At 31.6% G+C, this 17,383-nt stretch overlaps 1 protein-coding gene across 6 annotated transcripts; it reads left to right on the forward strand.

The window, feature by feature from the left end:
• Positions 1–3,328: 3,328 nt before the first annotated feature.
• Positions 3,329–13,705, forward strand: LOC137831129 (uncharacterized). Of its 6 annotated transcripts, none has more exons than XR_011084344.1 (11): positions 3,331–3,762; positions 4,442–4,485; positions 4,589–4,706; positions 4,824–4,923; positions 9,059–9,382; positions 9,452–9,651; positions 10,943–11,204; positions 11,293–11,554; positions 11,768–11,887; positions 12,417–12,831; positions 13,306–13,676. XR_011084344.1 is itself a non-coding variant. In XM_068638674.1 (11 exons), the coding sequence occupies exons 1-11, from the start codon at positions 3,591–3,593 to the stop codon at positions 13,543–13,545; spliced, it is 2,241 nt and encodes a 746-aa protein (XP_068494775.1). In that variant the 5' UTR covers positions 3,331–3,590; the 3' UTR covers positions 13,546–13,705. The 6 variants fall into 6 exon arrangements, 5 of the variants coding, with proteins under 5 accessions (XP_068494774.1, XP_068494775.1, XP_068494778.1 ...); XM_068638674.1 differs by having other exon boundaries at positions 12,433–12,831; positions 13,306–13,705; XM_068638676.1 differs by having other exon boundaries at positions 3,333–3,762; positions 4,589–4,743; positions 12,433–12,831; positions 13,306–13,705.
• Positions 13,706–17,383: the final 3,678 nt, after the last annotated feature.

The following is a 17,383-nucleotide window of genomic DNA, read 5'->3' on the forward strand; positions in this document are numbered from 1 at the left end:
TTATTATTAGTGATTTTACATCTTTTACTTTTTTGAGATAATTAATGCATCTTGTATTATAGGAGATTTTAAATAGAAAAAAATGTAAAAATAATAAATAATACCTTATAAAAAATTAAAAAATTGCTATATAAGTAAATTGAATAGAAAAAAAATGTATATCGCGTTCAAAATTTACAAAACTATATTTTTTATTAATATAAATAACTTAATTAAATTTTAAGTATCTTATAAAATTATATAATTTTAATTAAGTTTCTATTACAAAATCATTCTATTAAATAGTTAAATAATTTATTTATTTATTTTTGTTTAAGTATTTGATCTTTTGTTATTAAGGAAATGACGAGACTATTATTATTATTTTTTTCTTGTCATCTTTAACTTCTAATGAATTTATATCTTTTATTTCTAATTGTCTACAATTTGTTGATAAACTTAATTGACCCACAAGTTAAAAAAACATTGGAGAGAAGAGACACTTTAACTGGTAAGACAAAGACATGAAGATGAAAATAACAACTTCATTCTTACATTGATTGTAATATCAAACACTAAAATACTTAAACGAAAATACAATTTATTAGTATATAAATACTCAATTTTTTAATAGGGTTTCAATTGAAAATATCCAAGGTAAAAAAATAATTAAATCCATATAATATACATTTTTAATGAAATTTATTTATATTTTTTACATCAAATCTTTGTATATATTTAAAAATACTTATTTACTAATTACTTCAGTTATTTACTAATTACTTTGGTTCAAATTCATAAAGTGGAAAAAATTACCTTTATTTTTGTTTTAAAAAATAATGTGAAATTCTATTACTTCACTCAATTCTTAATAATTATTTAAATATATCTTTATCAGAAATGCGTGAATATTTAACCATTAGTTCTCTATCCTCAAATAATATGATCATCCATGCACAGCCATACAAGTCATCACCTATCCATGGGAATCACATCCTAAAATAATTGAAACCAATATTTTTCATATTATTTTATCAACACCATTTCAAAGTCAAATCACCAAGTTATAAGTCAATCAACATTAGATCAATTTCAAAAATATATAATTCACTATAATCTAATTACCACAATTTTGCTATGAATATTGGTAGTAAAATTTAGGTTTAATTGTGTTTTTAACTGATATTTAAGGTAGTTTTGATCCTCAAATTTAAAATTTATTTTTAAATATAGTTTTAGTCCTCAAATATTAAATTTAAAAGATTGAAAATAAATTTTCTAAGCTTTAAAGTAAAAAACCTAAAAAAAGTATTGGCTAACCAAAAAAAAAAAATTAGAAAAACTTATTTTAATTTAAGGAAAGAAAATAAAAAATTACTTTTAATCCAGAAATTAAAAATATAATTAAACCTGAATTGTATAATTAAGCAACTATAACTTGTGTTAAATATAACATTAGAGCTATTTGTTTGTTTTAATATTATAAGATTCAAATATCGCATCAAATATCTTGAAACTAGTTTAAATAACAAAAAATAAATTTTGTTCTTAAAACTTTAACAAAATTATATTTTTATTCAGTTAAATTAAATATCTCTGGCTACCATGACATAATTTTAGGCAATTGATTTACACATTGGATAGCTTAATTTAGTATAATATATGTTTATTCCACTTATTACTAAATCAGTTAAGTATTAAAGTAATTTAATGCAAATTTTTTTATCCAATTACAGTATAGAACTGTATTAAAAACATGTGTAAAGATATTTTGTTAATTACTACAAAAATAAATTGAAAATTTAATGAAATTTTACTTACCTCTCACTTCTACTAAAGATGGAATCCTTATTTTCAAGAAAGAAAGAAAGATTAATATCAACCAATACCAAGTATTATATTCCATATAGTTATTAATATTATTTTTGACACAGCTTAATTTTTTCTTATATTAATAAATAAACAAGACAAATAGTTGTTTTTATTAAATATTAATTATTAATTTTTGAATTTCTAAGATGCATTTTATGTTAAAAGGAAGAGTTTAGTTCTTTAGAGAAAAATAGCTTAATTAATAAATAAATATTTTATAAAATCAAATTTTGTTAATTAATATAAATAATTAATTTTTAAAATATTTTATGTTGTAAATCTATAACCATTCACAGTGACTTTTCTAACTATTCTTTCACTATCTATCTTTATATTTATTAATTAACTTTTTAATCTTTATAATAATAAAAAAAATATCTTTAATAAACGATGGTGATGAAAAATTGAAAGTATTTTTCTTATAAAATTATATCAATTATAAAAAATAAATTATTTTATAATTGATTTTTTCTATTTCTTTTTTACAAATTTAACTTTTTTTTTATGTTTAGATAATTATTTTATTGTAATAGTTATATGAAACTTTTAATTGTATTAATTATTTTTATTTTCATAAAAATCCTGGATATATAAACGTGAATTATTTAAATTAAAATATTTTATTTTATTTAAAATAAATTTACATTTTTTTCTCTTAATTTTTGAATTAAGTTATATAGTTATTATAATTTTGAAAAATCAAGTGTAGTATCTTTTAACAGCCACCATTAAAGATCTTATGTTACAAATTATTTATTATTTATATAACAATTTTTTACATGTCTATACTTATAATAATATAACTCATGTTTTTATCTAAAATATTCTATTTAAAGAATGAAAAAGCAAGGAATAATTATTATGTGGATGGATTATAAAGTTGTTAGCGTCTTGGTGGACTAAACATTTAAGTTCACTTATCCAAATAAATCTATAATTGAATATATTTTTTTATTTTTTCTATTAATATTATATTTTTACAAGTAGAAATAAATATTTTATTTTAATATTTTTGAATAATATATTTTTCATTTACTTATAGCAGATAATAAATCATTCAGTTTTTTAATTAAATTGTAAATTAAAAAATTATAAAAGATTTTACTGAAATTTTGTTTCAATTTTTTTAAAATTTATATGGATTGTTTGTAAGTTTGCAAACTTGCAGATATGAGCCCGTTTAGATTAGAATGAAACAGATGGTGCTTTTATTTTTTTACCATAATAATAAATATTTATAATTAAAAAACAATTATTAAAATTTGTATTAAACTAATAAAAACATGTAAGAAAAAAAACTTATAAATGAATTCATTTTATAAATGACAAAACTATTATTTAGAGAATATAAAAATTTAAATTTTAAAAGTAGAAAAACTTTATTTAAGATATGAAGGAATAAGAATAAGAATAATCTAAAAATTAAGAATCTAATCTCAGAAGACTCTTCTAGCATCAACCAAATCACAGTGGAAACACGTGGCGAAAGATGCTTGAACGAGCATGGACTGTGAGAGCCCAAACATCACAGCCCGTGCCAAGAGTGTGTGCCCCCACGACTGTGTGGATTACTCAACCACAGTCCACAAGCCATAGAAAAAAAAAACCGCTATATATATAAAGCCGAAGCGCGAGAAGTTGAAAAAGGTTGTGTGTGCGAAAAGGTTTGTTTGTTTGATCGGAGTATCCTCGCATAAAGGGATAGAAACTGCCACAAAATTTGCGGAGGTAGAAGAAACATGAACGGCGGCGGAGAACACGTTGCAGCGGAGAGCGCCGTGCCGGCGGCGGCGGAGAAGGTGGTGCGGAGCGTGAAGGAGATTGTGGACTGCACGGAGCATGAGATCTACGCTGTGCTAGAGGAATGTGATATGGACGTTAACCGCGCGGTTGAGAAGCTTCTCTCTCAAGGTTTTGCTCTTTGGCTACTGTGTGTTCCCTTGCCTGCTTTCGTTGTTGTTGTTGTTTGGAACGTCTTGTTTTTTTATCCTTCTCAGCTGTTCTGTTGCATGAAGAATTGATGAAGATGAGAAAGTGTTTGCTTCCTTTTATATTTTAAGTTTATGTTATGATTCTGCAGAGATTGATGTTTTCATACGCCATTTCAGAAGATTGAAAGAAAGAAAAGTCTTCAAAAAGTGATTTCTGACTTCATTTTGTGTATTATGATTTATCTGCATTATTTGTTTATGAATCTAATTAGAATGTGTCGGCGCTTTCATAATGACTATCCTAGGAGTTTTAGTTCATATGGTTACAGAACTAAAATATTTGCACGGATGGTTCAATGGAAATTAAATTGTTAGTTTTTATTTATTTTTTGATAGAGAACACAGGTATTTTCCATGAGTGACAATCCTGCATCTTGTTTGTTTATTTGAATCTAATGTTTGCATTGACATTATGAATGCTTATCAAGTGCCTTGCCATCTAATTCTGAATTCTCATATGATTAAAATAATTGGCTTTTGTAATAATTGTTATATCTAGAGTGGTGGCTTAAAAATCTTACTCTGAGTGTTATGATCTATGAATTGTTGGCATGATTTATATATATTTACACCTGGAAGTTTTAATACTTAAACTGCAGATACATTTCATGAGGTGAAAAGTAAACGAGAGAGGAAAAAAGAGGTATTCCTCGTATGACATTGTTCATGACATTGAGATAGGGCTGAACCGATTACAGGATGAATAATCTGTTTTCTTTTTAAACTTCTTTTCTCTTCAAATGAAGGGGGCCTTCAATTCAAGGGCTAGGGGTAAGAATGTAGGGTTGAGTCGCGGAGGCAAAACTAGCAGTAGCAGTGATTGCAGTGTTGTGCAAAGTGGATTAACACATGTGACTTATAACGGTATCTTCTCTGATTGCGGAACATCATGCAATTTCTGGTACACGCAGCTAGTATATTGACGTGGTTTTTTACTATTGCATTGCCTTACCTTGTCAAATATGTGTAACTTAATGTCAGAGCATTATAAAGCTAATGGCAAGGGGGAGGGTGGGTCAGTATGTGCTAGTGCTTCAGTTATGGCTCCTGCAACTCACAATGTAATGAAAAGTACTAAAAGGTGAGTTTTCTCGTGCAATTTGGTAGCTTATATAAATTCAGATGGTTACTGTTGATAGAGCGTGGCTTGATGTCATTCCCAGTTTATTCCAGGGAATCCATGTGTTGTTTTGATAGCGACTTTGATGATTTTAGCCTATGATTGATTGTTCTATCCATTTTTTTCTTTCCTTTGGATACTTTTTTTCTTCCAAATTGGTGTATTGGAAAGGATATTTGATATGCACATGTATCAGAGGTGCTGACTGGGAAAGGAAAATAATAGAAAATAGAGAAGAAATGAGAGGTAAATGTGACTAGAGCCCAAGCCCTCCCAAGCAAGAGAGAACACTCTCTGCCTCCTTTTTTCAATGACAATCGTCTATGATGATTCTACAATCAAATGGTCCCCCTATAGCAGAAGCACACATGCATTGATCTTCCTAACAACCTCAACAATTAGCTCAATACCCCTTCCCAATTTGACTAAGCAAGTGTTACTACTTACCACACTTGGGTCTATGAGAATAAACCAACATGGACTTATTTTTATTTGGTTGTTGTTTCCTAACAATACTTGCCCCTAATAGATTAGCCTTCTACTAAAGGCTAAGCGTGGAAATTTGTCAAGAATGGAGGAATCAAGCCCCCAAGTGGCCTCTTTAATGGGTTGTGACCTCCACAAAACTTGCCCCTATCAAAGCTGCTAGCAACCTTGCCCTGTACGAGTGGCTAACACAATTGCAGGTAGGGAGCATCAAAGGTCTTTAGAGTCAAACTAGGGGGTAAATTGGCTACTTAAGTGCTAGATGTAAGGGATCACTTGAGTTGTTAGACATGGAAGACCAACTACACTTGTGCTAAATCTTGGTGCTTGAGTTTGTAGGCCACCTTGCCAACATGCGCCATAATTTGGAAAGGTCCAAAGTGCGTCGGGAGAGTTTGGGATTAATGCAAAGAGTTATGGTTTGTTGTTGGTGGGGACACAACTTTGCAAAAGCCAATTCTCCAATGTTGTAAGTGACAACTTAGAGGTGTATATTTGTGACCTTCTTCGTTGATCGCCAAGCACAACGAAGATGGAACTTGAGTTGATGAGTGTTGTCTTGATCAACCAAAATGGAAGCAATTTGTGTTTCCCCTGGTAAGAAGTGAATGATAAAAGGATGTGTTTGAGGCAAAACAACTTAAAGTACATTTCTAGAAACCTATTCATCACCTCTGTTGTATTCATTTTTAGAGAAGTACATTGGAGGTAGAACACAGCTCACACTTGAAGTTGCTAAAAATTAAGGGATTGTATAAGGAGTTGCTGAAACAAGTCCACTGGAGATAGTACTTGATAGTTACTGCATTGGTAGACCTCACAATGACGAATGTAGGCCAAAATATGACTATTCATAGCCTTCCGATAAAAGTTGGTTGCATGACACTTATAAGTCTTGGTAAAATTTGAATGCCCACCAATGATAGAGTAATGGAATTCATTAAGGAGTGTGGGAATAAGTGAAGACGTATGAGATAGTACCACACATCCCTTGATAAACAAAATCCCATCGCGTTGAATATAATATGGAATTAATGTTGAATTATAGTGAAGTGGGACTAACACCTTACTAAGCTCGTTGTCTTGTTGGAGCTAAGAGTAGATGGTTGGAAAATCTTATCACTGGGGGCTAATTGATAAAGTACAAAACTTTTGAGAACTCCCTTGTCTTGAGAGTGCATTTGCAGCTTTTGTTCTTGAGCCCGAACTTATAAACAATTTCGAATTGAAATCCCATAAGCTTCAACAACCAACATTGTTGGTTATTATTGTTGACGCATTGCTACAACAAAAGATGCAGGCTGCTATAGTTAGTGTAGTCCTTAAAGTAGTGTCCCAACCGATAATGGTGCCAATGTTGGATAGATAGAGATAAGGCCATTATTTGTTATTCGTAGACCGAGTTGGCATGTGTCTTGGGTGATAAGGCCTTGCTGTAATAAGGAATTGGTTAATGGTTTTGAATTAGAAAAACACTAATTCTACAATTTGATGCATCAAATTTGATCACAAATTCTTCGAAGAAATCAGGTAAGGCCAATACCAGAAGGGTGGACAGGTATGGCCAATACCAGAAGAGTGGATAGGCATTGCTTCAACACTGTGAAAGCTCTACCTTTGGAGGATCCATTTGTACACCTCTTTTGAAATAACATGGTCAAGGTAATCAATAGAAGTCAGACCAAACAAGCACTTGGGAATGTTGAGCTAAAATAGGGAGAACTTCTTTGATGTGAGACAAATAGGTGGGATAATATGGACTGGAGACCTAGATGTCATAAGAAAGATAGACATAAATTGATGGAGAAGAGACTTGAAAATTTAAAGAGGCTTGAAAGATGACTAAAGACAAAGATGTCATAATGAAAGACAAACACAAATTGATGAAGAGGCTAGAAGACTACATTCTCGGTGGGTTGGAAGGTGGCAACGATGTTCACCAATCCAAAAGGCATCATGAGGCATTCATAATGCCCTTTGTGAGTTCAAACGGGATTCATAAATTCATTGCACATGGGCCTTTTCAAACTACCTTCCTTCTCAATGGGTTTGGGGAATGGATCCAAATGTTCATATTAGGGGTATGGGGTAGCTGGGCAACTCTTCTTCGGCTTTGATGGTGCGCGTTCAAGCTAGTGCACATAGTTGAGGGTGTGGCATAGCATGTCATCATCATTTGCTGGGTATGTCATTAATAATAGGTGTGTTTGTCTGCTTTGGTGATGATGGTTAGCCATTTGGACAAATTTGGATTGGGCACAATTTCCCCCATACTTGAAACAAAGTCTATGATTGTGTCAGTGCATTGACTCTAGTATGATAGATTACAAGAACTTGATTTGACTTAATGGGTTAGTTTGGATTGGGTTTAGTCAGACTCAATTATTAATGAAACTTAATCCGATCTAATTAGGTTGGATTTGGTTGAGTTGGGTAACCAGGTAACTTGATCCAATGAACACCCCTAAGATATTTAACCAAATTATACTATATAAATGAGTTCAAACCTCATCTTACAAGCCATTTTTGTTGAGTTATGTTTAAAGTTTTCTAATATTGAGTTTCTTTCTCTACAACCTATTTATAACACAAGTGTATCATCTACTTTGACATTATTTACTATTTTCAATGCTTTGTTTACCTTAGACTATCAACTAAAGAAAATCATAGTTATGAATCCAAAGAGTGACCTAGAGCGGCTGACCAAAAAGTTGTTATTATGGATTGTGAGATGGTTGCTGGTTTGAAGTTTTGATATACAAATTAAATAATTAACGTTGTCCATATGTAAATGCTCGAAATAAAAAATTCTTGATAATTCAAAAGAGAACAGAGAACAAAGCAAAAGATTGGCCAGAAGAGTCTCAAACAGAGAAATGATCACTGTCACATTGAAAGAAATAGGTTGCCAGATACTACAAAACGTTGAAGTAGTGGGAACAGAGAACAAAGAATGATGGGTGGTTCATCTAAAGAGATCTGTACAAATTAGAGTGTGAAAACAAGGGTTTCATTTGAATCCTTTGATTCAACAAAGGTGGTGGGGGAAATTACAAGATTGTTTACCTAAAACACCCACTATTTTTGGTACAAAAGTGGCTGCAACAGGTGCGAATAGACTGCTCCAACTTTAGTGGTGCTGGGCCATGTTGTTATAGTGCAATAGCCAGCTTCAATGTATGAAATTGACTATGATGCATAGGTGGTATAATTTTTGCCCTTCTCTTGCGTTTTAGCCTATGCTATTGGAGGGAATCCTGTCCATCAAACTCTTGTTATCATGTTTTATGGCTAAGACTTTGCCTTCCCTTTATCTTGTTTTCAATTCACCTTGTTAAGTCTCAAGTATTTATTTCTCCACCTATAGCAATCATGTGAATAATTTCAGTGGCTTTGATGCCTAAGGATTTATATCAAATGTGTTAGCTCTTACTGCCATTGCAGTATCTTTATTTGTAAGGATTGGATAAGGTGAAAATATTTGTTTTTATGTGCCTGCCTTTTAATGACATATTGATAGACTTGGATTAGAATGTTGCTGTAAATGATTATTTTTCTAAATAAAATTTCTAACTACTCTCCATATGTTTTATTTTTAAATTTAATGCAGTGATTGTTTCAGTACTGATAATGGAAGACAGTCCTCAATGACAAGACATTCTGTATCAGATTTTGCCCTAGCCTCTTCAGGACCTCAACCCTCCACTACAGGAGTGAAAAAAGGACGTCTTTCAATGGCAGACATTGTAAGAATGGGTAGAACATCATCACAAGATGTTGTTAACAACTGTAATACCTCAGGAGTTTCTGCATGTGGAAATTTGGAGTCAAGCTTAGGTCTTCCTTGTCAAAATCATTCTGAGCAACAAGGTTTTCATGATGAATGGCCTGTAATTGAGCATCCAATTGCTAGAAATTCACAGGCACCAAACATGTATGCTTCAAATTCTAATGGGCTACTTGAGAATCCTATCATGCATGTAACTGCAATATGTTCACACAGGAATAGTGACTTAGATGTAGCCCCAGTTTCATGGAGGGATGTTGCTTCTGATCACGTTGTTTCTGAAGAAACTGAATCTGCTTCTACATCTAGCAAAAATACTCTTTTGAGCAGCAATAATGGACTACAATCTCATTCCAATTCTAACTTTGGGAATACTCTTTCCCCTGATCGCCGGAGTTCTTATGAGCATCATGAAGGTAACTCTTCATTATTCTCATATTTGTGGGAATGTATAACAAGGTTAGACTATTCATTTGGTCCATATTGCTGTTAACAATAAGTTTAAGTTCCTACATGAGAAATCTATAATTTAGTCACTGAACAGTTTTTTGTTGGAGTTTATCATAGCCAGAAAGACCTTGTAGTGGTTTTACACTGCAGAAAGCCTTTTCTCTTTCCGGTGTTAGCACTAAGGGCCCAAGTTTAACTTTTATACATGTTAAGGGAATAAAACTTGTAGTTTCCTCATTGGGGACTAAGTGAATGGTTTAATCTCTATTTGAGAATACAACTTACAAGTATAAAATTTGTAGACTACAGGTAGGAGTATCTGAAATGTGTAAAGGCACAATTACAATTTTGATGTGTTTTTGCTTCTTTCTATGTAGTCAGATTAAAAACAGGTGTAGAGAGACTGAAATTAACTTTTTGAGAAACCACTTGAAAGGCCTTACCCTAAATCGGTTTATTGATGTTGTTATAATTATAAAAATAAGGAATATCTAGATTATATATGTATATTAATATATAATATATTAGTAGAAGTGTTTTTATTTATTATTGTTCAAATCTCCTCTATTTATTTTATTAATTTCATTTTCTCAATATAAATAAAACACTCTTGCTGTTTCAGAAACACATGGTTTCAGCTCAATTACTCTGTTTTCAATAGTATGACAAATATTTTGGCTTTTATAGAACCTAGTGGTGGCATAGTTGCATTTTGATTCATGTAGGTGACTGCATTAGTGAGAGGGTTTGGTCGTTTCCGTTTGATGATCGACTTTTTCATTTTTGGAGGATTGGAATTTGGAAGGGATAGTTTTATAACAAACTATTCAGTGTTTAACTGGGTGTTCACATATCTTTCCTTATGACTGTGATGTTGGTGTTGGAACCTAAAAATTAAACCACCTTTGTATTGTCATTTGTTGTTAATTAGTGATGAATTGGATTGTACAGTAGATCATGCCCCTGAAATTTGAACAGTGAATGTTTTAATGATGATGATTATAATTCCTTTTCTTCACTTCTGTACAAACTCTTAAGTTTGCTAGGAAGTTGTGTTGTCCTTGAATCAGAATCTATAGAAGGGAGAATGAAACTAATATTTGGATATGCTGCTTTATTATTCTCAATACATGGGAAAACGTTATCTCATGAAATATTAATTAGTTTTTCACCGTTTTTTTTTATCAAGGGCTAGTAATGGTTTGCTGCTATTGTATTAAGATTATTCAAATAAATTTACTGGTGATGTCTTTGTAGATGTGTCATCTTCTGCTTCAATTTTCCAGCGATTAAGTATAGGAGAATCCAAAGTGCCAACATTTGAAGATGACCCTGCAGTGGTTATTCCAATTCATTTACAAGCCTTGAGTGCTGACTGTTCACATTTGAGTTTTGGTACATACAATAGCGGCAGTAATTCTGCATCTGTGGTTCTTACTTCCAATCATCTTTCTAAAAATGGCATGGAAGTGAAGTCTGCAGCTGTAAATGATTCTTCAGCTCAGTTCCTGGATGAAAGGCAATTTTTTTTCCATTTTCTATTTTTTGATATATAGTCTGTTTTGTCTATGGCACAACTCATTTTATTTTTATTATGCCTCTATTAGTTCTGTAGACTATGGTGATAAGCAGCTTAGATTTGATGTTCCTAGAAGAGGAGCAGGTGATAAAAACAGTGACTTCCTTTCATCTCCTAAGCAATGGCCTGTGAACCATATTATTCCTCAGGAAACTCTTGAGCATGAACACAACTTCACAGCATCTGTATCAGACCCTCTTTTCCTAAAATCACATTGGGTGAATACGTCACTGCCTCTGAAGCAGCCAGGCTTGGGGAGTGGAAACCATTTTACTTTTCCAAGAGAACAGGTGAGGTGACACTGAAGCCTTTCCAACTTGAGTTCTTTATTTTGGTTTTCTTATTGATATTGATGGGCTTTCTACATGAAATATATCCGTTCAGATGACCTATATGATTCTATTATTTAATAGCTGTATACTTATAAATGCTTACTTTTAAAATTTCAAGTGTTATATATATAGTATATAATTTTGATATTTGGTTTTTTTACCTTTATGCAGTATGCTGACCCAAATTCAATACCTGGTGATTTGTTGGCATTTCTCATGTCACAATCACAACCTGCAAGACATAACAATGCAGTGTCTTTTATAAGCAATCCTGTCATCTCCACGTCCAAGGTAGAGTATTCATCTGTACACATCATGCTCATCTGTTATTTGATTTTATGTATTTTTGCGTGTGGCCATATGCTAATAACTTCATGGAACTGATATTCTTTGGTAGGAATAGTGATTTAATGATGTTAATATCTCGAGAACATTGTTGGTTGAAGAATAACCAAAAAGAGATGGTTCAAGTCTATAAAGATGTTTTTGTTTAGATTGCTCAGAAGTTAATGATCCCCAAAGTTTGTTTCGATATTTCTTATTAATCCGAATACTATGTTAACTGTCAATCTGTTTCGATACTTAGGCTTAAAACCTGGTAACAAGTTCATTATGATAGTTAGATACCCTATCCAGTAAAATCCTATGATAATTGTTTTTACATATAACCGTGTATAACTTACTGTGTAGTTTTAAGGTAGATATTAAATGCCAAAAGAATTACAGTTAACAGTGAAAGAAAGTGCAATAATATCATTTACCTAAAGTCTAAAGGTTCCAAATCAGTGCTCTAAAAACTGTCATTGATAATACTTGACAGTTGTTGAACCTTGCAGGTCAGTGAGCCAGGTGCCTTTTCTCTACCTATGAGATCTGCACTTCCCCAGGATCCTACAGTGCAGTCCTCAACACATTTTCATCAATTGTTTGACAAGAAAGGATATCATTCCCTGCCCTCTCAGCAAGCATTTTCAGGCAACACTGCATATAATCCATCTCCGGCAGACATGAAGTATAACCTTCTGCAAAATAGAAATGAATTCCTTACAAATAGATTGCCTCCCCGTGCCATTGCCAGAGATGCATTTGGTTATGGAAATCTTGGCTCTTCCGTTTATAGTTCTGAAAGCTTTCTGGCTAATCCATCTCCTTCTCATATGATACCTTCAAATAACTTTAACGACACTTTATCTTCTCAGTATAGTGGTGGACATAACCTAAGCTCTATCCATCAGGTATGTTGTAGTTTTTTTCTGTTGAAGAATAATCTTTTTCATACAAAGTTTTGTTTTACTATAGTTCGTTCGTATTATGAGGATAATGACATGTAAAGTTAGCTATTGTGGATCTGTGCATGCTTCATCTGCAAATCTAGTCCCAGAAAATTAAAAAGTGACATTCAATTGTTCTTAACGTCTGATGGATGGGTTATTCTCCCAAAGTGTGATATCCTTGACTAGGATTTATTTGAATCAATTTTTCGATAAACAACACTTGAAGAAAAAGAAAGTTTTTCATAAACAAATATTAACATGAGTATAAACTAATTTGTAAAATTGATTTTATATTAACTTTTTCAAAAACTGATTTTTAACGTAAGAATTATTCCCGAAGTCTGATAATTGTCCTTGACATAATCCACACTATTACAAATCTGTTATATAATTTCATCATTTAGGTTAATGGTTTTTTGTCATTTTTTTAAGCAGCATGGTAGTTTTTCTCACTGGGACTATGGGTCTGAGTCAAGATCTTCGATGATCCCAGAGAGAACCCAGCCTAACCTTCAGGGGCACCCAAATCAGGCTTCCTTGTTACAGTATGCAAGTCCTGGATATTCTAACCTTAATCATTCTCAGCCACGGGTTTTCGAAGATCTTCAGCACCCAGGTGGTTTTCAAGATTTGTCATCCAAGCAGTTGCATCAATTTTGGCAGCACAACAACTAACTCCCTTCTGCATGTTTTTATCTTATCTGTTTTTGCAAGAAATTATTCTTGTAGGTTTAGGTGAATTATTTTTATGGTATTTTCATTCAGATGCTTGAGCGTTAATTCAATTTGTACATACCTTCATAACATGTCTTCCGTAGTCCTGATTTTCCCTTAATTTTACTGTGTAGTACTTGGGCACCCTTTTCTTAGGGAAGGTTTATTTAATATACGTTTTCAACCCAGCAAAATAGTTTTCTGAAGCTGCAAGCATAAGCTAATTAGCAGTTTTATACATATATTCCATGGGAATGGGGACCCCCAAAACATGATGATGAGAAGGAAGGCGTGAAGTGGAGCAATTATGACATTAGATATCTGTTGTGGGAGAAAATCAACACGAGGTTAAGAAAGTGTTGAGTTAGGCATCGAGATTAACACAAAATTAAACAATAATTTTAGGTGGGGATGGTTATTACACTATTCCCTAACCCCATTCTAAAAGCTAATCATTATTTTTAGATTGTAATAAGTTTGTTGTCGTAATGCAGCTACTCAAGCTTCTATGTGGCCGAAAGGTGTTTGGTGCTGACCACTGCAGTATCTCCTCAACCCGCAGTCTCGGAAGTGCTTTAACCACTTCCTTCTCATCATTCTTGCCATCCAAACTCTATGCAAAACTTTCTTCTTTTCACTCAACATTTTACCCACATTCTTCACTAAAATCACGTTTTATCCTTCATAATTGGACCATTGTTTTTTTTCTTCTTCTAAAATTACAGATTTCTTTAGTTAACTAAAATTAGTTTATTTTTAAAATAAAGAATATGTAACTTTCTAAAGAAGTTTCAATACTTTTCAGGCTTGTCTATTTATTGACTAAATATGTTTTGAAAAAATCAAATGCAAACCCTTTCTACATCAATTAACCACAATAATTAATATAGATTTTTTAATATAAGATGTAGAAACTCCCTTTTTACTATGTTTGAATACTATGTAAAAAAAATATAGTATAACTAACTATATGGAAAAAATATTTTCAAATATAATAAGTCAAAATAACACAAAAATCCTAATTTACAAGATTTGTTGAAATTACATAAAAAAAACTTTAAATATTATGTACTCAAACATAAAAAAATAGTTAGAAATAATCTTGTGCATAAATATAAAATTAAAAGGTAAAAAGAAAAATTCTTTTGTAGTTACCATTGTTTTGTAATCATAAATGTTCCCTTAATAATAGAAAAATCAAATAATTAAAACTTGTACTTAAAAGAGAAACTCTATACGTATATGGTAAGATATCCGAGAAAAGAGTTTACAAAATTTAAGAGAATAAAAAAGGAATACATAACGTATATACATTCATCCCAAAAGGTAATAACAAATTTTTATCCAGTTCTCTTTCAAGTTCAACTATTGGACTTGCACAACCATTTACCATATACCAAATACGAACATAAGTTTTTTTTTATAGTTAACAATGGATCTACATACATAAAAGGATATTTTTATAAATAATATTTATTGATAACTTTTGAAAGATCTGTCTATCATAGAATAACACATGGTTATTTTAAGCTATATGTTTGTATCTTGGACTTCCTAAGTGATGGTACATTTAAGACATTCACTGTTTAGATACATGCATGTGTTCCAAATATGCAATGAACTCTTTTAGCTTTTCACCACTTAAAGTTTTAATCTACACAATTTAAATACCAAATGAAACTAGGATATCCATGTTAAATATATGCACATCTACATAATACAGTGTTCACATACCATCGTAAGTATCAACTAGAATCATCATCCATAACAATTCTATTTAAATTAAAATAAATTCATTCAATTCCATAACATTATATTATACATCATTTAAATCATATTATAATGGGTTTTCATATTCATTTTATCATGCATATTCACAAATATTATTTAATATTTTCAATTAACAATATGGTTAAGGAACAAGGAAATTCGTTTATTGGATTAAATCATAATTTTCATCTAATTCCTTTTAGAGTTTAAATTTGTTAGACAAATTTCAATATGCTAAATGAATTTGGAAAGATTTTGTTGAGTGCATTGTAATCCAATAAGCAAATTTAAGTCTAAGAGTAATCTTGGCACTCTAAGTGAAATTCCATTTTATGAATGAATTTTGGAACTTGAAATTATGCATAATCTTCTAAAACTAGTTCAGAACAAAAGTTTATCATTATACACATTTTAACAAGTTTAAAATTCTCAAATAAACCATCTATTTCTCATATTTCACATTCCAATCATAGTTAAATCTCACATGGGATGAACTGCGTGGAATCTTGAGAGCTCATAAGGTGCCTCTCCAAGATTGAGCTTAGAAGGAGACCTTAACATCGTATGACAAATTACGCATAAGATCTGCCTTACAACAAACTCAGTTCATACGCAAGGATGCTACAACTTTAAAAAACTCTAGGGGAAGAGAATGATGCGTTTGAGGTTAAGTCGAAAAACTCAATTGATAAAAAAATATCTCAAATGTTAAGAAAGTTTAAGCAAATGATGAAACAAAAAGATCAAGGCAATAAGAGGAAGGAACAATATTATGAAGAGGTCATATGCTATGAATGGATACGACAAAAAAACATGAAGAAAGAGTGATCCAAGTTCAAGAGAAACCAAAATTTAAGAAGAAGAGTTTGATGGCTATTCGGAAAGACTCAGACTCAAGTTTGGACTCCAGGTCAAACGTGAAGCATGCAAATCTATGTCTCATGGCAGAAATAGAGGATAAGGTAACTTCTAACCTTAATCTTTCTTTTTGAAACACCATCTGACTCAGCACATTCATCATCTGATGAAGATGATAATAATGATCTTTCTTACAAAGATCTTATGAAAATCTGTAATTAAATCTCACGAGTAATATTTGAAATTAAAACAAAGATTTAAAACTTTATCATTTGAAAATGCAAAGCTAAAGGAGAATCATTTATCTACTGAAAATAAAATGGTGTGCCTAGAACAAACTCATGTTTCAGATTCAGAGAAGAAGAAATGTCTTGAAGGATTAACATGTTGCAAACACGTTTTTTCAAAATTTCATGTGAGCTCTAAATCTTTAAATCTTCTCTTTTCTAACGTTATACATACATATGACAAGTCTGACCTCGGCTATGACCTAAAATTAAGAACCATGTTAAGAAATATGTTAAAAGTACTTGTCACAATAGTTGTAAGCATGAAGTGGCAGATGAAAAAGTAAATGACATAATAAGAACTAACGGACCCAAAAAGATTCAAGTAAGAAAAGATTTCATAATTCCTATTGTAGATGTGTTATACGAGAAAAGGCCAATGGCGAAGTTTGTTCCTAAATAGTGGATGCTCGTCAGACATGACAAGCATAAATTCTATGTTCTAAGACCTAAAGTAACATGACAAAGGTAAGGTAGCGTTCAGATGTACAAACTAATAGGATACTATTAGAATTAGAAAATTTTTCTTGTGTAGATTTATGTATTAAAGTTTCAGACGTAACAAGGACATCAGAGGTAGCAAAGTCATCATATATTCTCAAAGAATTAGACGCAAAGGAAAAATCATATGGAAGCACAATTTTAATTTCATTAAAGCTAATACAAATATGGTAGATTTTGTTGATGACACCTGATAAGGCGACATGCTTGTTTGTGCAGTATTACAATTTTTATTGAGTCTGTGCATTCTTAGTCATCAGACACACTTAATGTGTTACATAAAAAAAATCAAACCAAAGAAAACATCTTCCATGAACTGCTTTGATGGAAAAGTAGTACAAGTTATCCTCTATTGGACTAAGATCATCTTTTGATGATCTTTA

This window comes from Phaseolus vulgaris, chromosome 6 (assembly GCF_000499845.2).
Source record: "Phaseolus vulgaris cultivar G19833 chromosome 6, P. vulgaris v2.0, whole genome shotgun sequence".
NCBI lineage: Eukaryota > Viridiplantae > Streptophyta > Magnoliopsida > Fabales > Fabaceae > Phaseolus > Phaseolus vulgaris.

Coding starts and splice junctions, on each gene's coding strand:
- LOC137831129 (XM_068638673.1), top strand. CDS start 3,591: ATGAACGGCGGCGGAGAACACGTTGCAGCGGAGAGCGCCGTGCCGGCG. Junction 11,205..11,292: donor GCTCAGTTCCTGGATGAAAG/GCAATTTTTTTT, acceptor TGCCTCTATTAG/TTCTGTAGACTATGGTGATA. Junction 11,555..11,767: donor TTACTTTTCCAAGAGAACAG/GTGAGGTGACAC, acceptor ACCTTTATGCAG/TATGCTGACCCAAATTCAAT.